The sequence below is a fragment of the Hyperoodon ampullatus genome, assembly GCF_949752795.1.
Source record: "Hyperoodon ampullatus genome assembly, chromosome: 19".
NCBI lineage: Eukaryota > Metazoa > Chordata > Mammalia > Artiodactyla > Ziphiidae > Hyperoodon > Hyperoodon ampullatus.
In genome coordinates this window covers 30,636,931-30,658,335 of record NC_136932.1, presented here as the reverse complement: position 1 = coordinate 30,658,335, position 21,405 = coordinate 30,636,931, and the positions used below count along the sequence as shown (strand labels likewise).

General features: G+C 49.3%; 1 protein-coding gene across 2 annotated transcripts in view; it reads right to left on the bottom strand.

Moving 5' to 3' along the window:
- The window catches only part of MPRIP (myosin phosphatase Rho interacting protein), a gene marked incomplete at its 5' end in the record, with an annotated part of 127,437 nt that overhangs the window by 85,005 nt on the left and 21,027 nt on the right, over nt 1-21,405 (bottom strand). For both annotated transcript variants that reach the window (XM_079724697.1, XM_079724698.1), the window contains 2 exons: nt 5,652-5,717; nt 7,644-7,721. In XM_079724697.1, coding sequence (XP_079580823.1) covers nt 5,652-5,717; nt 7,644-7,721 — 144 coding nt within the window. The remainder of the gene's footprint in view (nt 1-5,651; nt 5,718-7,643; nt 7,722-21,405) is intronic.

Here is a 21,405-nt window from a genome sequence, read left to right as displayed (position 1 = left end):
CGTCACCGTGCGAGGAACCTTCTTTCGGCCGTGTGTTCTCCCCCCACGGCCCTTTGCTACGGACACAACAGCCACTGTGGTTACCACTGACTCAGACGCGTCGGCCTGCCTAGGAAAGCTCCAAGCAAGGGGGAGGAGAGCCAGCGCTTAAAGCAGGGCTTCTCCAATGTCTGTGCTTCTTAAAGTCGCAGGGAGTGGTCATTTAAACTGTGGCTACCTGGGCCTTGCCCTCAGGAGGTTCTGAGCAGGGGATGCGATGGGGACTCAGCTGCAGAGGAGCGAGAGAACCTCAAAGACAGTCCCCACTGGCAGCAGGGCCAAGGTGAGTCCCTCCCCGTGCTCCCCTGGGGCCCAAATTCATTGAGAATGAAGTGGGCAAACGTCCTAGGATCAAAGCAACCTCCAGGACTTGGTCCTACAGGAAGAAAAATGTAAAGGAGCCAGAACCCTAACCTGTTAGCACTCAGCATCCTCTGAAGAGCATTCAGACCAAGCCCACCACTTCACATGCGAGCACAGACCCCAAGAGTGACCTCTCAGGCTGGAGCGTCTCCTCCTAGGGGGCTGACAAACCCACAGCTGCCCTCGAACAAGGCACTACCCCAGGGCGAAAAGTGTTCTCCCTACTGTGTGCAGGGACGTGAAGCCCACTGAAGCCCTTGCAGCACGGCCCCTGGGAAAGCGCAAAGCTCCGCTCTGTCCTGACTTTCTAGGAATCTCAGGGCAGAGGATGGGGGAGACACCCCACACACCTGCCACGGAAGCACGGGTACAACCTCTACACGCTTCCCACAAAGGAGAGACCCAGGGTCAGTTTGTTTCAGAGCAGAAAGAGTTCAACAGCATTAGACCTTCCAGAATTTTGTTTTTTTTAAATAAGGAGATTCTGGGACTTCCCTGATGGTCCAGTGGTTAAGACTTCGCACTCCCAATGCAGGGGGCCCGGGTTCAATCCCTGGTCAGGGAACTAGATCCCACATGCCGCAGCTAAGACCCAGCACAGCCAAATAAAATAAATAAATAAATAGACAGAGAGAGAGATAATTTTTTTAATAAAATAAAGTAAGGAGATTCTGACATATGCTCTGACATGAATGAACCTTGAGGACATTATGCTAAGTGAAATAAGCCAGACACAGAAGGACAAATACCATATGACCCCACTTACAGGAGGTCCCTAGAGTCCTCAGATCCGTAGAGGCAGGAAGCAGAGGGTATGTGGTGGGGGCTGGGGGAGGGGTGGGGAGCGAGGGCTTCACGGGGACAGTTTCAACCTAGAAGATGGAAGGGGCTCTGGAGATGACGGTGCTGATGGTCGCACAACAATGTGAACGTGCTTAATGCCACTGAACTGTAATCTTAAAAATGGCTAAAATGGTAAATTTTGTTGCACATATTTTACCACAGTTTAAAAGCAAACAACAACAACAAAACATGTTTTTGCCTGGCTTCCAGAAGGAAAAAGGAAGAGAAGATGAAATCAAGAGACAAGGCTGCCAGAGTTCATCAGGCACAGTCCCCCCCGGAGCCCCAGAGCCTCACAGCCCAGTGGCTCCACCTGAAACTCGGGGCCCTGGATCCCCCTCTGGGTGGGGAGCTTCTTCAGGAAAGCCTTCTAGTGACCCCAGCACCTTAGCTTTACATCAGTCCCCAAAAGCTCAAGGAAAGTGGCAGAATTTGGTAAACGAACAAGGCAGAGCACAGGGGGAGAAAAAAAAGCAGAGGAGAGAGAGAGGCAGCAGCCTGGGTTTCTAGATTCTTCACTCTGTCCACTCCTGAAGAAACAGAGGCGCAGCCAAACTGTTCAAGCTCCCACTTGTCTGTGAGGCTGCCCTGAGCCCACCTCACCTCGGCCTGCGTTTGGGATTTTTTTTTTTCCTTTTTTGGGCAATTTGCCTCTCCTCCACACCCAACGGTTACAGGGTATGTGGGTGTATCGAGAAAGAAATTTCCCAAAAAAGGAAAAGTGACTCCCGGAGGTTAGTCCCATCTCGGAGCCGCCTGGAAGAGAAGGCAACAGTCACCCCTGGAGCCAGACTAGCCTGAGGCCCCAGACCCAGCAGAAGAGCCCACGCAGGAGGGCCTCTCGAAAGAGCCCTCCAGGTGGGTGCTGACCCAAGGACTGCAGCCTCCTCCTCCGGGCCTCCTGGCCACCACGATGCCCCTCTGGGTCCCCACCCTATGCTCTGGAGCGCATTCTCCCTTCTGCTGAGGAACCGCTAAGAGCTTCGATGCAAAACGCACCTAATCCCTCCCCCAGGAGGGCCCAGGTCCCACCTCCTCCCCACGCTGAAACAGAAATCCTGCAGCACCGCATTTACAAAGTTGATTATTTCAACTCAACAAATATTTACGAGGTCTGTGCTACTACCCAAACCCCAGGACAGACAATACGAAGGTACCAAAAAAGTATCCAAAAACTATCGGGGGCCCAGCACTGAAGAAAAAAAGGTACCATCTTGTAGGTAAGATAACATTTAAGCAAATGAAAACAAATAGTAATACTGTATAAAAGTCCAAATGACAATTTGAAACAGATTGTGACTAAGTGTTAAGGTCCCTGCCATAAAACGCTAATTTATTACATGCAATAGATTTGCTGGGAAGGGATGGGGTGGGCGGGGCAAGGGGGAGAGCTAAAGCTAAACTTGGCAGCAGTGGAATGATCAGCAGTGGCTACCGGCTGCTCAGAGCTGCTGCTCTTGGAGACCGACACCGAGATGGGCCTATTATACAGGCACAGAGGTCCGAACTGCCCTGAGCTGCCACAGGAAGCGGTGCCTATCCACTCCCCGGCAGAGAGCCACACAAGCAGTTCTGCTGGCCCGGTGGTCGCCTGATGTGCAAGAACACCCCACAGAAACCCCTCCCCACCAGGAACAGGCCCATTCCTATTCCAGGCCCAGCATGCACCATCCCAGCCAGCAGACTAACCCTGCCCATCACCTCCCTCACTCCCAGGAAATCTGAGGGGTAGGGCCTTCTGAACCTTTTAAGAACCGGGATGATAGCAAGTCAAACATTTTAATTAAAAAAAAAAAAAAAAAAAAGTAAGCCACGGACCAGGTCACACAGGGTCTCTCAGCCCAGCACTGTGAACTTGGGGCCGGATCACCTTCTGCTGTGGGGCCATCCTGGGCATCACACTCTGTTTCGCAGCACCCTGGCCTCCACCCACTAGGTGCCAATAGCACCTCTGCACCCTCGTGCAGCTGTGAGACTCAAAGATGACTCCAGACATTGCCGGGCAGCCCCGGGAGGCACAAGGTGCCCAGTTGAGGACCACGGCCCCACTTCTAGGTACTCAGAGAGGAAAATTCTGGCACGGCTGGAACTTGGTTCGCACACAAGTCTGTATGCACGGTGTTCTGCTCCAGGTGGAGGCGGGAGTCTAGGCTTCAGGAAAACTGGCCTCTGGGTTGGGGAGCGGCCACGAAGAACAAGGCCTGACGCAGACCACGGGGTGGGAGAGGCCACTCCAGCCCCACAAGAAGGAGCCCACCTGCAAGCCCCCACGGCAACGGCCGCCAATGCCGACCACCGGGCGGTCGGCGCCTGACCATCCCTCAGCAGCCTCCTCGCGCACACGGCCCAGAGGCTTCCTCATAACTTCCCCCACGGGGCCTTCCTAACCCAACAGGGAAAACCACACCACTCTAAAGGTATTTCAACACAACTGCTACTCTTTCCTGTCACTCACAGAAATGATGCCCCTTCACCCCGGGAGGGCCGTGTTCCTGCACTGCAGTCTGGGCCACAGAGCAGCCACCGGTCAGTCTCTTCATCCCCACGGGGATCTGCCAGAGTGACCTGGGCCCGTCCCTCCACTCTGGGCCCCCCAAACACCCTCTCCGCAGCCCCGGTTTTCCCCAGCTTCCTTCTTCTCCATGGCTGGCACGTCCACCTCCGCCCGAGCAGCACAGGATGGGCAGGTTGTGGGGAGACCGGAAGGCATGGCCGGGTGTCACCCATGGCTCACAGTCCCAGTCATGCAGGAGCAGCTCTCGGACCAGCGTGTGCTGTGCATTTGTGACCAGCAGCCGCCCTCATGCTCGTGCAACTGAAGAGAACCATGGACTATACCGGACCCTGGCTGGACCTAAACAAAGATTTCCTGACCAGAAGAATCAGCCTCCAAGCCGAGTCCAGGGAATTCTGTTTTTTGGGCCGGTTCATGGCCCGGCCCAGCCTGGATGTCATCCAGTGACCTCCAAGGCCCCCTCTCTATGGTTAGTCTTTGCGGGACTTAACAGCAGTCAGACAGGCACAGGGAGGACAAAGTAAACCTCCAGGCGGGTCGGAGCCCAGCTCCCGCGCCAGGGCACCTGCTGGCATGACGGCCAACTCAGGAGAACACAGAGGGCAGTGCTGAGTCACCAAAGGAAATGAGTGTCCAGGTGAATCCGCCCCCTGCTCCTGCCTCTAGCAAATTCTACCACCACCAGTGGTACCAACCCAGTCGCCTCAAACTACTCTGGACCACAGATGTTTCCATGGCAAAAACCCTCTGTGGACCACCCGCGCTGTACAAATATGCTCATCAGAAAGAATGAAAAAGAGGAAAATTCTTTTTTTGAAGGAACCAATGAGGCAATAGTCAACACAGAACTAGGTATCATACCTATTAATTCCCATTCCCAGATATCATACCCATTAACTTGTCCCACAAACAAAATGGAAAACGCATCACATCACAAAGATTAAGACCCCACATAGAAACGGAAACACCGATGGCCTGGTCACGTATCAGCTGTGATAACCACCGAACATCCAAGTGTCCCAACAGACTACAAGGTGCTCTGCTCACACTTCCAGAACCCTGCTCTCACCCCTGCAGCAAGGAAATGAACTCTGAAAGGGGTGGGGTCAACCTGTCTTACACGGTGTGAACAGATGTTCTTGGACAGTCCCAGTTTAACAATGCTGCCCACACAAAGGTACGCACGCACATACCCACGCCAATGGAACAGGAAAAGGCACTCAAAGCTTCCACCTTCAATCCTTTATAAAGCTTGGAATTCAGTCATACTTTAGATTAGTTAGGAAAGACTTATCTCCTTTAGAAAAAAGTCAGGAGACAAAATGGGTGGAAAAAGAAAAGCCAGAATATTCTACTTGGTTGGTAAATACTCATCCAGCCCAGGAAACAAACCAGGTGGGTTTGTTTGATGGGACAGGATGGAGCCCGTACATCCTGGCTTAGTGACCAGAACACTAACCCTGTGGCCAGGAGACCTCTGAACATCAAATACGATGAGCAACATCAATTCCAGCAACGGACCTGAGAGGAGCCCTGCACTAGGCGCGGATCCGCGGGGGTCAGCTGGCACCCGCCCACCCAGGGCGGCCGCACCTGCTCCTGCGGGCCCGCAACCTCCTCCGCTTCTAACCAGGCACTCCTACCACCCGGAACAGAAGTGACTTCCTCCCTCACCGTGACTCTCACCCATGGCCACTGAAGGTGCCTCGAGGCAAAGGTCGGGGCTGTGAGGGCCGCTGCAACCAGCTGCCACACGGGCTTCAACATCTCCAGCCTCCTGAGCAGAAGCAGAAGCAAGAGCACACAGCCGCCACAAGGCCGACGCCACCGCGACGAAGGGGCCTGGCGAGGGCCGGGGCAGGAGAGGGGAGGGGCGGAGGAGGACACTCACCATCTCATCCAGGGCGTAGCGCAAGAGGCCGTGCTCGTAGAGGATGAAGAACCGGCGCTGCCATTTCTGCAACGGAACACAGAGGGTGTCGGGAGGGTTCTGGCCCGTCTCCACTTGCCGAGCCCCTGCGCCTGACAAGCCTACCTCTGAGGCACGCTGGCTGCACAGCTTCCATTTCTGGGGCCCAGGGGTAGAAGAACAGTGCCTCATCAGCCAGGATTGGGCCAGTGGAGAGGCCCAAACCACCCAGTGTGTTCTCAATCACTGAGATTTTAAAAGACACCTGATCTATTTTAACCTGCAAGCTCCTCAGAAAAAGGAGCAGAGGCAATGTCTGGGTCACCTTTTTGTATTCTTTATGTACCCAGCACAGAGGTTATTACTAATAACGTGTCAATATTAATTTGATGAATTACCTGACATGACATGGGATAACCTGAGAATGCCAAGCACTGATTCCCCACTTCTGAAAAAATCTGGAAAAATGGTATAAAAGGGTTGTTCCAATGACCCACAGGGAGGTTGAAAAAGGGAAAAAGCCAGCCGGGCACCAGTATTCACTGAGGAGGACAGAAGTAACAAAAATCAAAACTGAGGAGGGAGGCCAGTGGGAACAACTGTGACATCCAGGGAGGGAGTGACCAGCAAAGGGTGCCCTTGCCCCCTCGCTGCCCTCCACCCAAAGGCCAGGCCACCAGGGGCTGATGGAGGCCCAATGGCACTGACAGTGGAACAGAAAGGCCCTTCCTTTTTGTGGGGGGGGGGGGGGGAATGTCTAGAACGTGAGACTGCTGGTCCCCAAATCCCAAAAATCATCAAGAAGATCCATGACCTATTTTCAACATTTCCAAAAGCCCAACAAAATTCATACTTTTACTGGCAATAAGGCCACAAGAACTAACTAAAATATCATGTCTCTTTGCTTTGGGCCAGAATTATATCATTTATAATAATGATTTTCCCATCAGAAGCTGGAAATGGCAATTCTGTATGACCTAAATACAAAAGAGGAAAGAGGGCTGCTCCCTGGTTACTGCAGCCACTGGAACACAGTCGCCCTGGCTGTCCTCACACCTGGGTGGCAGGAACAGGGCACTCACATGGCCTTGCAAAGAGGACCTGTAGAGGCTGGGCCACCTGGACTCTTCCCAAGAAATATTTCCAAGGCTCCTATTTGTTATTTTTAAATTAAAACCCATTCTGGAAGGAAGCCCAAAGACCCCAGATACAAAGCAAGTTCTGTGGGGTACCAAGGCCCCACCCCAGAGTGTAACATTCAGGCTGGGGGCAGCAGAGACCCAGAGGCAGGGCAGAGGCCCTGGGGAAGCAGGGGATGGGAAGGGGGCAGAGGCGGCAGTACCTGGAGGAAAGCGTGTGGAAAAAGAAAGCATGTTTTAATTGGAGTCAAATCCAAAGGGGCTCCCTGACAGAGGAACAAGCCACTGACCTGGGACGATGCTGGTCTGACCACCTCGCTGCTCCAGCTGAGACCTGGCCAAGCAGTAGCCTGTGTTCAGCAGGACCCACCCGGGGCTGGGTGCCCAGGAGAGATGGGACGCAAGGAAAGTTGGCCCTTAAGGCCTGCCTCCCCTCACTCCTGCTCATCTGCTGAGCTCCCAGCTGGAGAGGAAGGGAGGGGAAAGAGGGGGCTACAGGAAGCAGAACCTTGGCCCTGAAAGAACTCGGAGCCTAATTAGCATAATGCAAATGTGCGCTGAACTGCCCTTAGGTCTTTCCCATTAACTGTTTCTAGAGTGGAGCTGACCCATAAAACAGGTAGCACCATGCGAGTGCATCTCTTTTGAATGGAGGGCAAGGCATAACTACTGGGACCTGCAAGTTCACCAAATAGGGAGGGATTCCCTGCTGATCCGCCATCCCAGGATCCACCATTCAACCCCCCATCTCTGTCCTCCACTCGGTCAATCTGCCTTAGGTGGACCCCTCTCTTGGTGAATTCTCCACCCGAAGAATTCACTCTGATGCCCTTACCCGAGACCGGTGCACTGGGTTATCAAAGTCAGTCCCATCTGGAGCCAGGAGCAGCCAGCCACCATAAATGGGTTTTGCCTGGAGGAGAAAAAGGAGGGCAGGTCATCAGTGGCCTTGGACAGTTTCAATGGTCAAGTTAATGACAAGCTGACAAGCGCTCACTGGAAAAAGAATCCACCTCTGCTCCACACACTCCATGCATCCCATTCCCCAGCCCCAGGCCAAGTTGCCAAGAGAGATGTTGGAGAGCCTCCTGGCAGGTCTGTAGCGTCTGGTGTGGGGAGGAGAATGCAAACCCAGCAGGAGTCTGAACCACCAGAGAATACAGGAACTCCTAAGAAACAGATACCTCCCCGCAAGTTTCTGATCAAGCCACCAGGATCAGGGGAAAATGGCATTTTCTTCACAACCATGCAAGTGCCAATATGTGCAGGCACTCGGGACATCATGTGACCAGCACCGTCAAAGCCCCTCATCCTGATGGTACAGAACAGGGCCTGGGAGCAGAGACGCTGCTTTAGCGATCAACTCGCTGGTTGTACGACCTTGGGCTGAAAACCCTTCGAGTTTCTATCTTCCCGTTTGAAAGGTGAGCGTGATGATAATTATATCTACACCTCATGAATCTTATGAGGACTGAAGAGACAGTCCAAGTAAAACACAGCCCAGCACAGGAATGCAGAACAGTGCGGCCACTGGGGAAAAGAGTCTGGCAGTTCCACAAAAGGTTAAACTTAGAATCCCTATGACCCAGAAGTCCACTCCTAGGTATATACAACCCCGAGAAAACTGGAAGCAGGTGCTCAAGTAAAAACCTGGACATGACCGTTCACAGCAGCACTGTACACAATAGCCGGAAGGTAGAAACAACCCCAGTGTCCACAGCAGATGAATGGATAAAGAAAATGTGGCCCATCCAAACAATGTAATGTCATTCAGAAATAAAAAGGCATGAAGTACTGACACACCTACAACATGGTTGAACCTTCCACTTCAAGACGTTATACTTTAAGTGAAAGAAGACAGACACAGAAGACCACAAACTATGTGATTCCAGTTATATGAAAGGTCCAAAATAAGGAAATCCATAGAAGCAGAAAGCAGATGAGCGGTAGCCAGGATGTGGAGGGAGGAGGAATTGGGGGTGGCTGCTAACAGGTATGGGGTTTCTTTGGGGGTGATGAAAATGTTCTGGAATTAGACAGTGGAGTCAGCTGCATGAACTTGTGAGTACGCTAAAAATTACTAAATCGTATGCTTTAAACAAGTGAATTTTGGGACTTCCCTTGTGGTCCAGTGGGTAAGACTCCGCACTCCCAATGCAGGGGGGCCAGGTTCGATCCCTGGTCAGGGAACTAGATCCCGCATGCCTGCCACAACTAGGAGTCCACATGCTGCAACTAAGACCCGGAGCAGCCAAAATAAGCAAGTAAGTAAAAAAATAAATATATTTTTTTTAAAGAGTGAATTTTATGGTACATGAATTATCTCAAAAATTGCATGAGGAAAAAAAAAAAAAAACCTGAGCACAGCGTGTGGCCTAAAAGTACTTAATAAATGCTGGCTATTTTTTTATTTTTTATATCCAAAGCATCCCCCTGTCCCCCCAGACACTGGCAGTAGAAGTTCAACAGGAGCTAAAAGATAAAGACAGACTCCACCTCCCTTTTTTTAGCCATACCCAGCTCCTGAGAAAGGGCTGGGAAAGGTACAACCAGGCCAATGTGTCCACTGCCCTTTGGAGGGCAGCAACACAAATTAAAGCCCAAACCCTCTGCCTGCTATTTACACACATAGACTATCTCTGGGTAAGCCCTAGGGGTCCTCTTAGCATGCTTTTTATTCAACATTTCCAAATTGGGAGGCCCTGTCACACCACCTCATTTTGAAAAGCTGTGTAGTCTGTGACTCACAGAGGGAAGGTCACTTGCCAGAGGTCACAGAGCATGGTGGGGGTGAGCCTCTTCTCTTGGATTCTGCAGGGTCCTCAGGCCCCCAGGGGAAGCACTGGCTTTTCCTTGTGAACAGAAAGAAGGGCTTCAGGCAAGGGGTATGGAGTGGCCTGAAGGAAAGAAGCGAGACTGGCGTTGATGAAACATGGGGGGGCTTCCCTGGTGGCGCAGTGGTTAAGAATCTGCCTGCCAGCACAGGGGACACGGGTTCGAGCCCTGGTCTAGGAAGATCCCACGTGCCGCGGAGCAACTAAGCCCATGAGCCACAACTACTGAGCCCACATGCCACAACTACTGAAGCCCGCACGCCTAGAGCCCGTGCTCCACAACAAAGAAAAGCCACAGCAGTGAGAAGCCTGCGCACCGCAAAGAGCAGCCCCCGCACCCTGCGACTAGAGAAAGCCCACGCGCAGCAATGAAGATCCAACACAGCCATAAATAAATAAACAAATTAATTTTTTTAAAAAGATATACTAATGTCTATAGCAGGAAAAAACATTTTAAAAAAAAAGAAAGAAAGAAAGCAACAGGGGAGTGGGTGCTGGCAGGGGACCAAGAGTTAGAGGGACATGACTCAGAAGGACCATGGGGTGTGTGGAATGAAATGCTGCCTGGGAAAGCAGCAGCAAAGAGAATAGAGGTCTGTTTTCTCAGCAAACACCAGCGGCACCCAGCCATCCCCCAGGCATGCGAGCACACTTGGCCTCTCTCTGCACACAGGACGGAGAGGTCAGTGCTGGGGGACGACCCCGTGTGTACCCCGGCCAGGTGACTCCCCCACATGGCCGCTGGGCCTGCAGTTCCCTGACCTGTAAAATCAGGTTAGACTCCAAGGCTGTGTCTCCTCCGTTTCTGTCTGGCTTTGATCGTACATCACCCTCCCCGTTTCTGGCTGCAGGGCTTTGGGGTGACTTCACATTATCAGCTACATGTACCTGCCCTTTCCTCAAAAGGGGCAGTGAGAGACCTGTGACTGGCACAAGTCCCTCAGAACCTGGCCCAAAATCAGCATCGTTATTCGCTCAACAAACATCTACTCGGGGAGCCTGCCAGCATCCACCTCACTTGGCCATGACTTCCATATACGGATCACCCCAAAGGGGACCCATCTCAGGTGGGCAGGTCGTCCTAAAAGGTGGGAAGGCTGGGCCAGTAGACGGCACAGGGCAACAAGTGTTCTAGCAGCCTGGGAAGGGGGTAACATTCCACAAGAGCATTTGCCAAGGCAAATCCACAGCGACAGGAGGCAGACGGGGGCTGCCCAGGGCACAGTGGACGAAGGACTGTGGGGAGTGACAGCTACAGGGTTTCTTTTGGGGATGATGAAAGCATTCTGAAATTGATTGTGATGATAGGTGCACATCTCTGGGAGTATACTAAAACCATCAAATTGTACACTTTAAATAGGTCAACTGTATATGGTATGTGAAGAATTATCTCAATAAAGCTGTTTAAAAAAAAACATTTGCAAAGGCCTATGTAAGGCAGTGGGGAAGCAGAGATAAATAAGAAACTGCTCCTACCTTCATGGGTTCACAGTCCACAGGAAATGTAAACTAATGAGTCCTTCTCCCAAAGCCAAGAAAAGCCAAGTCTAAGCTAAGAAAGCCAAGTCTAGGGAAGGGGGGTGTGGGGGGGTGGAGGGCTGGGGAGGGGCAGGGATTCACTACGTAAGTTTTCAAGTGACTCTGTGCTCTGTGTGCCCCCCAGCCAGATTTGGGAAACTTCAGTCAAAGAGACAGGGACAAAAGTTTCCAAGGACAATGTGCTGGTCCCCTGGTTTGTAGGAAGCGAGCTAGAACATGCTAGACAGCGTCCAGAGGGAAGCCCAAGGCACCAGCTCAGGTCTGCTGGGGCCGGGAGTGGGGCAAAGGGCTAAGAGGGCAGACTTGGCGTCCACAGCTGGGTGACAATGAGAACCTCCAGATGTCCAGTGCGCAACACTAGGGTCGTCAGGGGACAGGAAGGTACCTGCCACCCTGCACTGCCATGCAAGCAAGCAAACAAACAGGGAACAAACAACCTGTGAGAAGGAGGGCGGCCTGGGGCGGAGAGGACTCGCTGGCATGGGCACAGCTAAAGTGAAGACAGAGGCAGGAGCCTGTCCACTTGAGCAGAGCGGCTTGGCTGCTGCCCTCCTTCAACTCATCAGCGCCTGGAACCCCGTCCACAGGCCTGGAGAGCCACGTACCAGGACACCCCGCAGTCTCAGGTAACCCCCACAGGCATGGAAGGGCGTCCCAGAGGTGCTGCTGCTCCCACTATTTCTCAGACTGTCTAAAAACGGCAACAGCAGACCCAGCCATGCCAGTGAGTCCAGAAACACCCACCACAGCCTCTGTCCCCACGGGAGAGGCTCACAAGCAGACAGAGGCTTTGTAGGGCGGCATTCCTCCCTCTCTTGCCTCATTTTTCTGGGGTGGGGCGGGGCCTCCGACAGGCCCGAAGGCACCCTCTTCCTGGGAGCCCCCCAATAACCTGACGTACGAACTGTGGCAACCCCAAAGGCGGCTGGCACAGGAAGTGGGCTCTAGAAACTCTTAATGGTATGTAGTTCTGCTGCTGTTTTCTGGCTGGGTAGCTGGGGTTTTACTTTAAGGGGCAGCGGGGAAAGGAGAAGCAGGTAACTCTTGTCGACACTGAGGACCCAAAAGATGGGACTGAGTTCTGTTTCAGGCAGCCCACCTGGGAAGAAGCACCAGACCTGTGCAAAAGTCACCACCTGACAGCACCCGCTGAGCCTCTTCCCTTCCGATTAAACTCAGCCATGCCCTGCAAAACCAATAAACCAGAGGCTACACTTCCGGCTGATCTCTGGGAAGAGACTGCTGGTGGCCTAGGCATTCTCCTCAGCCCAAAGCCCTTTTGAAAATGGTCACTGGAAATTTCTGCTTCAAGATGGGGTAGATGTAATGTTCCCTATGCCTCCCACTAAGTACAAATAAAACCCTGGACACTGTATATAAGACAAACCTAAGAAGACTCAAAAAGGTGGAGAGTAGAAGGCAGAGGGGCTGGGAATCTCAGGACCCGAGAAACCACACAGAGGTGTGCGCCCTGGGTTTCCTTTTGCCTCACTGTCCCAGACTGGAGTCTGGAGGAGGGGCAACTTGGAAGTGCCAACGGGCGCAGACCAAAAACACAGAAGCCCCAGTAAAGGCCCTATCTGGTTGAAGAACTGGGGAAGAACAACTTGGCAAGACAGAGAACTCTTAGACAATAACCGTCCTACTCCAGCCGGACACCAAAGAACAGACAGAGCCACACCCTGACCCCCACCAGCAGAAGCCAGACTTCCCCTTGCCGGCTAAGAGGTGCCCCAGCACCCCTACCAGGGAGGTGTCAGGCAGTCAGGCAGGGAGCTGGGACTTTCAGCCCCACCCAGCAGTAACAGGTCTCCCCCCTCTCCCTCCTGGGACAACGTCAGAGGAGGATGCCTGGGGTGCTGAACCCCACACCCTGAGGCAGTAACAAGGGATCTCCTGCCTCAAGTATCAATGGAGCCCAAGTGAGGAGCCAGACTTCTACCTCCACCTAAAAGTAAAAGGCAGCAGCCCTGCTTCCCCTGCTGCAGCAATGTTAGAAAAAGCCGACCGAAAGAGAAGGGTCAAACACAACCCGGTGTCACCTAATGTGACGCAAAAATGTCCAGGTTTCAATTGAAAAATCACCATGATACCAAGAACCAGGAAGGTTGTAAACTGAATGAACAAAGACAGATGCCAACACTGAGGTGACAGGCATGTCACAAGTATCTGATGAAGATTTAAAACAGCCATGCTAAATGGTTCAACAAGAAATTATGAACATGTTTGGAATAAACAAAAAACACAGATAGCCTGACGAAAGAAACAGAAGCTATAAGAGCCAGATGGAAATTCTGAAACTGAAAAATACAGTAACTGAAATTAAAAGTTCAATGGATGGGCTCAACAGCAGAATGATGGGAACGATGGAATGAATCAGTGAGCTGGAATACAAAAGCACAGAAATTACCCAATCAAATAACAGAGAGAAAACAGACTGAAAAAAATAAATAAGAGAAGAACAGAGTCTCAGGGACCTGTGGGACTATGACAAAAGATCTAACATTTGTGTCATCAGAGTCCTGGAAGGAGAGAAGGGTAGGGTAGAAATATACTCAGAGAGAGAATAACTGAAAACTTCCCAAACTTGGCAAGAATGGTAACCTATAAATTCAAGAAGCTGAGTGAACTCCAAAGGATAAATCCAAAAAAATCCACACCAAGACACATTAAAATAAATTTCTGAAAACTAAAGCCCAAGAAAAAAATCTTGAAAGTAGCCAGAGAAAAACAACAGGTTTTGGATAGGAGAAACCAAATATAATGATTTGGACTTAACCATGAAGGCCAGGTGGAAGTAGCACAATACTTTTCAGGTGCTAAAAGAAAACAACTGTCAACCCAGAATCCTGTAACCAATAAAAATATCTTTCAGGAACAAAAGGGAAATCAAGACATTCTCAGATGAAGGAAAACTAAGAGAAATAGTTAGCAGATCTACATTTACAAAATGGTTACAGGAAGTTCTCTAAACAGAAAGGAAATGATAAAAGAAGGAAACCTGGATTATCATAAAGGAAGCAGGAAACACAGAGCAAAACTACCTGTAACCAGGCTTTCCTTGAGTTTTCTAGATTATGCTTGATGAACAAAGCAAAAATTATAACACTATCTAATGTGGTTATGAATCATGTAGAGGAAATATTTAAGACACTTACATAGGGAATGGTAAAAGAAGGTAAAGGAAGGTACTCCCTTTACTTGAACTGACACCACCAACAGACCGTGGTAAGTTATGTATATACAATGAAACTCCTAGAGCAGCCACTAAAAAAAAATCTACACTGAAAAAATCACCATAGATAAACCTTGAAATTTATCATAAAAAAAAATGAAATTCTAAAAAAACCCAAAAAGATCAAGCAGGAAGAGAAATAAAAATCAAAGAGGGTTTTCCCTAGTGTCACAGTGGTTAAGAATCCGCCTGCCAATGCAGGGGACACGGGTTCGAGCCCTGGTCCGGGAAGATCCCACATGCCACAGAGCAACTAAGTCCACGCACCACAACTACTGAGCCTGCGCTCAAGAACTCATGAGCCACAACTACTGAGCCCATGTGCCACAACTACTGAAACCCGTGTGCCTAGAGCCCGTGCTCTGCAACAAGAGAAGCCACTGCAGTGAGAAGCCCGCGCACCGCAACGAAGAGTAGCACCCACTTGCCCCAACTAGAGAAAGCCCTTGTGTAGCAATGAAGCAATAAATAAATAAATTTATTTAAAAAAAAAAGATAACGCAGGACTATTACAAACAATTCTACAAACTTTAACTTGACAACTTAGATGAAACGGACCAACTTCTCAAAAATCATAGACAATCTGAATGACTCTATAACTATTAAAGAAACTAAGTATGTAATTTTAAAATTCCCCAAAAAAGAAATCTCCAGGCTCAGAGGGTTTCATTGGAGAATTCTACCAAATGTCTAAAGAAGAATTAACACCAATTCTACACAGTCTTTTCTAGAAAAAGAAAAAGTAAGAAACACTTCCCAATTCATTTTATGAAGACAGTATTAACTAGATATCACAATCAGACACGGTACCAAAAAAGGGGACAAAAAAGAACAACTATGGACCAATATCCCTCATGAATACAGATGCAAAAATCAACAAAGAAATAGCAAATAGAAGTCCGCAATATATTTAAAGAATTATATACCATGACCAAGTGGGGTTTATTCCAGGGATGCAAGGCTGGTTTACTATTTAAAAATCAATCAGTGTTATTATCCACCATAACAACAGGCTGAAGAAGAAAAACTCTGTGGTCACATCAATTAATGCAGAAAAAGCATTTGACAAAATACAACACCCATTCATTTAAAAAACAAGAACAACAACAAAACCTCTCAGAAAAGTAGAAATAGAAGGGAACTTCCTCAACTGACAAAGAGCATCTACAAAAAACCTAGAGCTGACATTATACATAATGGTGAAAGACTAAATGCTTCCCCTCTAAGATCAGAAACTAGGCAATGTTGTCCATTCTCAGAACTCTTATTCAACATAGTGCAAGAACATCTAGCCAGCGCAATAAGGCAAGGAAAGGAAATTTTAAAAGACACACAGATTGGGAAGAAGAAATAAAGTATTTACAGATGACATAACTGTCTATGTAGAAAATCACAAGGAATCTATTTTAAAAAAAGAACTCCTAAAACTAGTAAGTTCAACAGGTTATAGTATATAAGATCGGTATATGAAAATCAACTGTATTTCTATGTATTAGCAATGAATATGTGGACACCAAAATTAAAAATAAAATACCACTTGCAATTGTTTAAAAAAACGAAATACTTAGGTATAAATCTAACAAAGCATGTACAGGACTTGCATGCTGAAAACTACACAATGCTGATGAAAAATCAAAGAAGACATAAATAAATGGGAGAGACATATTGTGTTCATAGACTGGAAGATTCTAAATTGTCAATTCTCCCCAAACTGATACATAAGCTTAATTCAATTACTAACAAAAGCTCACGAAGACTTTTTTGCAGATATAGACAAGATTATTCTAAAATTTATATGGAAAGGCAAAGGAACTATTTTTAATTAAAAAGAAGAAGAAAGAGGGAGGAATCCATCTACCTGATTATAAGATTTATTATATACCCACAGTAATCAAAGCTGTGGTATTAATGGAAAGTTAGACACATAGATTAATGGAACAGAATGGAAAACCCAGAAGTAGACCCACACAAATGTGCCCAATTTAACTTTGAACAAAGGTGCTAAAAGGGACTTCCCTGGTGGTCCAGTGGTTAAGACTCTGCACTCCCAATGCAGGGGGCCCAGGTTCGATCCCTGGTCAGGGAACTAGATCCCACATGCCACAACTAAGACCTGGTGCAACCAAAAAAATAAATAAATTTTTTTTTTAAAAAAAGAGACTCCAGGGCTTCCCTGGTGGCGCAGTGGTTGAGAGTCCGCCTGCCGATGCGGGGGACACAGTTTGTGCCCCAGTCCGGGAGGATCCCACATGCCGTGGAGCGGCTGGGCCCATGGGCCATGGCCACTGAGCCTGCGCATCCGGAGCCTGTGCTCCGCAACGGGAGAGGCCACAACAGTGAGAGGCCCTCGTACCATACAAAAAAAAAAAGAGAGACTCTATGCGTCCACTGCAGGGGAACAGGTTTGATCCCTGGTTGAGGAACTGAGATCCCATGTGCTGCACGGCGAGGCACCCCCACCAAAAAAAAAAAAAAAAAAAAAACCAAGGTGCTAAAAAATTCAGGGGAGGAATGACAGTCTTTCAACAAATGGTACTGAGGCAACTGGACATCCACAGGCAAAAAATAAATAAAGCTCAATCTTACACAAAAATTAACTCAAAATGGAACACACACTTAAACTGGCAAATTGGACCACATTAAAATTTAAAATACTTGTTTTACAAAAGGCCCTACTAGGAGGGTGAAAAAATAAGAGTGGGATAAAATATTTGCAAACCACATATCTAACAAAGGATTAGTATCTAGAATATATAAAGACCTCTCAAAACTCAATAATAAGAAAAAAAAACAGGGCTTCCCTGGTGGCGCAGTGGTTGGGAGTCCACCTGCCGATGCAGGGGACATGGGTTCGTGCCCCAGTCCGGGAGGATCCCACATGCCGCAGAGCGGCTGGGCCCGTGAGCCATGGCCACTGAGCCTGTGCATCCAGAGCCTGTGCTCCGCAACGGGAGAAGCCACAGCAGTGAGAGGCCCGCGTACCGCAAAAAAAAAAAAAAAAAAAAAAACCAACCAAACAACCCAATTAGAACATGGGCAAAAGACATGAAAAGATATTTCACAGAAGATATACATATGGAAAATAAATACATGAAAAGATGTTCAACATCATTAGCTATTAGGGAAATGCAAATTAAAACCACATGAGGGCTTCCCTGGTGGTGCAGTGGTTGAGAGTCCGCCTGCCGATGGAGGGGAGGCGGGTTCGTGCCCCGGTCTGGGAGGATCCCACATGCCGCGGAGCGGCTGGGCCCATGAGCCATGGCCGCTGGGCCTGTGCGTCCAGAGCCTTGCTCCGCAACGGGAGAGGCCACAACAGTGAGAGGCCCGCGTACTGCAAAAAAAAAAAAAAAAAAAAAAAAACCACATGAGAGGGACTTCCCTGGTGGTGCAGTGGTTAAGAATCCGCCTGCCAATGCAGGGGACACGGGTTCAAGCCCTGGTGCAGGAAAATCCCACATGCCGCAGAGCAGCTAAGCCCATGCACCACAACTACTGAGCCTGCGCTCTAGAGCTCACAAGCCACAACTACTGAAGCCCACGCGCCTAGAGCCCGTGCTCTGCCTGCGCACCTCAACAAAGAGTAGCCTCCGCTCGCCACAACTAGAGAAGGCCCGCGCGCAGCAACAAACCCAATGCAGCCAAAAATAAATAAATAAATTTATTTTTAAAAAAAACAAAACACATGAGATACTACTACACACCTATCAGAATGACTAAAATTAAAAATGGTGACAACGGGGCTTCCCTGGTGGCGCAGTGGTTGAGAGTCCGCCTGCCGATGCAGGGGACACGGGTTCATGCCCCGGTCCAGGAAGATCCCACATGCCGCGGAGCGGCTAGGCCCGTGAGCCATGGCCGCTGAGCCTGTGCATCCGGAGCCTGTGCTCCGCAACGGGAGAGGCCACAACAGTGAGAGGCCCGCATACTGAAAAAAAAAAAAAAAATGGTGACAACACCAAATGCTGGCAAGGATGTGAAGAAACTCGTATGTTGTTGGAGGGAATAAAAAATGGTACAGCCACTCTGAAAAACAGTTTAGCAGGTTCTTTAAAAACTAAACATGCAACTACAACATAATCCAGGAACCGCATTCCTGGGCATTTATTCCAGAGAAATAAAAGTTTACACTCACACAAAAACTGTACATGAGGGCCTCCCTGGTGGCGCAGTGGTTGAGAGTCCGCCTGCTGATGCAGGGGATACGGGTTCGTGCCCCGGTCTGGGAGGATCCCATATGCCGCGGAGCGGCTGGGCCCGTGAGCCATGGCCGCTGAGCCTGCGCATCCAGAGCCTGTGCTCCGCAACGGGAGAGGCCACAACAGTGAGAGGCCCGCGTACCGCAAAAAAAAAAAAAAAAAAAAAAAAAAAAAAAAAAAAAAAAAACTGTACATGAGTGGCTACTGCATTTTTATCTGTAAAGGCCAAAAAAACCCCTGGAAGCAATGCAGATGTCCTTCAGCAAATGAGTGGTTAAGCCGTGTACACCATGGAATACTAGTAAGCAATAAAAAGGAAACAACTGGTGATGCACACAACCTGGATCTATCTCCAAAGAATTAGGATGAGTGAAAACAGTCAATCCTTGAAAGGTTACATGATGTATGATTCCATGGACATAACATTCTTGAAATGTGGAATTTCTAGAAATGGAGAACAGATTTGCGGCTGCCAGGAGTTAAGGAGGCAACAGGGGTAGGAGGTGCAGGACATGTGGTTGTGAGGGACCCTGCGGGGATGCAAGCGCCCAGCATCTTGACTGCAGGGATGTCGAGATCCTGCTGACCGTGACATTGTGCTATAATTTTACAAGATGTTACCACTGGGGGAAACTGGGGAAAGAGTTACAGGATCTCTCTGGATTGTATCTTACAACTGCACGCAAAACTACAATTATCTCAAAATAAAAAGTTTAATTTAAAAAAAGTCTACAGGGCTTTCCTGGTGGCGCAGTGGTTAAGAATCCACCTGCCAATGCAGGGAACACGGGTTCGAGCCCTGGTCGGGGAAGATCCCACATGCTGCGGAGCAACTAAGCCCGTGTACCACAACTACTGAGCCTGTGCTCTAGAGCCCACGAGCCACAACTACTGAAGCCCGTGTGCCTACAGCTCGTGCTCTGCAACAAGAGAAGCCACTGCAATGAGAAGCCCATGTACTGCAACAAAGATCCAATGCAGCCAAAAATAAATAAATAAAACAACTAAATTTTAAAAATATATATATATTTTTTAAAATCTACAAACAACAAATGCTGGAGAGTGGAGAAAATACTGATACGGCCACTATGGAGAACAGTATGGAGGTTCCTTAAAAAACTAAAAACAGAATTACCATATGACCCAGCAATCCCACTACTAGGCATATATCCACAGAAAATCATAATTCAAAAAAGACACATGCACCCCAAAGTTCATTGCAGCACTATTTACAGTAGCCAGGTCATGGAAGCAACCTAAATGCCCATCAACAGACGAATGGATAAAGAAGATGTGGTACATGTATACAATGGAATATTAGCCATAAAAAGGAATGAAATTGGGTCATTCGTAGAGACGTGGATGGACCTAGACACTGTCATACAGAGTGAAGTAAGTCTGAAAGAGAGAAACAAATATCGTATATTAACACATACATGGGGAATCTAGAAAAATGGTACAGATGAACCGTTTTGCAAGGCAGAAATTGAGACACAGATGTAGAGAACAAACGTATGGACACCAAGGGAGGAAGGTGTGTGTGGGGGCGGGGATGAACTGGAGACTGGGATTGACATATATATGCTAATATGTATAAATAGATAACTAATAAGAACCTGCTGTATAAAAAATAAATACAATAAAACTCAAACAAACAAAAAAAACCCTGTTACTTCAGAATACTCCCTGCACCCACATACGAGTGTTTACCCCTGGAAGGGGACCCATCGCAGCCCCAGAGCACAGAGGCTCCAGCCACAAAAGCCTCAGCAGTCCAGAGGGGTCATGCCCAGGCAAGGCGGCCCTGCATGGCCCTCAGCTGTGCTGCGTGAGCTCCACTGGCCTTTCCACCAGCTTCTCCTGAGGCCACAGACACACATGCATACACCTTCTCTGAGGCCTGTGGACGTGACCATGGCGAGGTTCTTCAGCCCCTTTCCCCCTCGCCACCCTCCTCAGGCAGATCTGCGTTGCATCAAGGACAGCCTGATGTCTCGACTCAGGCCAAGTGGGCGGGCTGCAGGCAGGGGAAGGAGCAAACACCCTGGCTGGCTTTACACAGCGTGGTCAAGCTGCCACACGGATGCCTCCCAGACACATCCAGGCCTCTGGACACAGTTGCCCGATCACAACCAGCTCCAAGGCGTCCAGAACATTACATGCTTCGCTCTCAGTTTCACCGTGCCCATCTGAGGCTCAAAGAGAGCAGACGTCAGTGACAGATTTCTGCCAGGTGGTGAAGCTCACTTTTCTGTCCCCTCAGATTCACCCGCCCTCAGAGTGCACAGGGCATCGAGAAAGGCAGTCAGACACGTCACACAGTATGGCACCATAGAGGGAGCACCCAAAACTATCCCTGAAGAAATGTGGGCACCACCTTCCGACCCCCCTGCTAACACCCCATCATTCTAAAGGCGCTCTACAGTCTGGGGCCCCTCACTTCCAAAGTTGACCCCCCAACACAAACACCTTTACTCCACGGACTAGGGTAATTCCCTGTCCCCTGTGCAGGTCCCCTCAAAATCCCATGCCCAGGGGACTTCCCTGGTAGTCCAGTGGATAAGACTCCGCACTCCCAATGAAGGGGGCATGGGTTCAGTCCCTGGTCAGGGAACTAGATCCCACATGCATGCCACAACTACGAGTTCGCATGCCACAACTAAGGAGCTGCTGAGCCGCAACTAAGGAGCCCATGTGCCGCAACCAAGGAGCCAGCGAACCACAACTAAGAAGCCCGCCTGCCGCAACTAAGACCCAGTGCAACCTAAATAAATAAATAAATATTTAAAA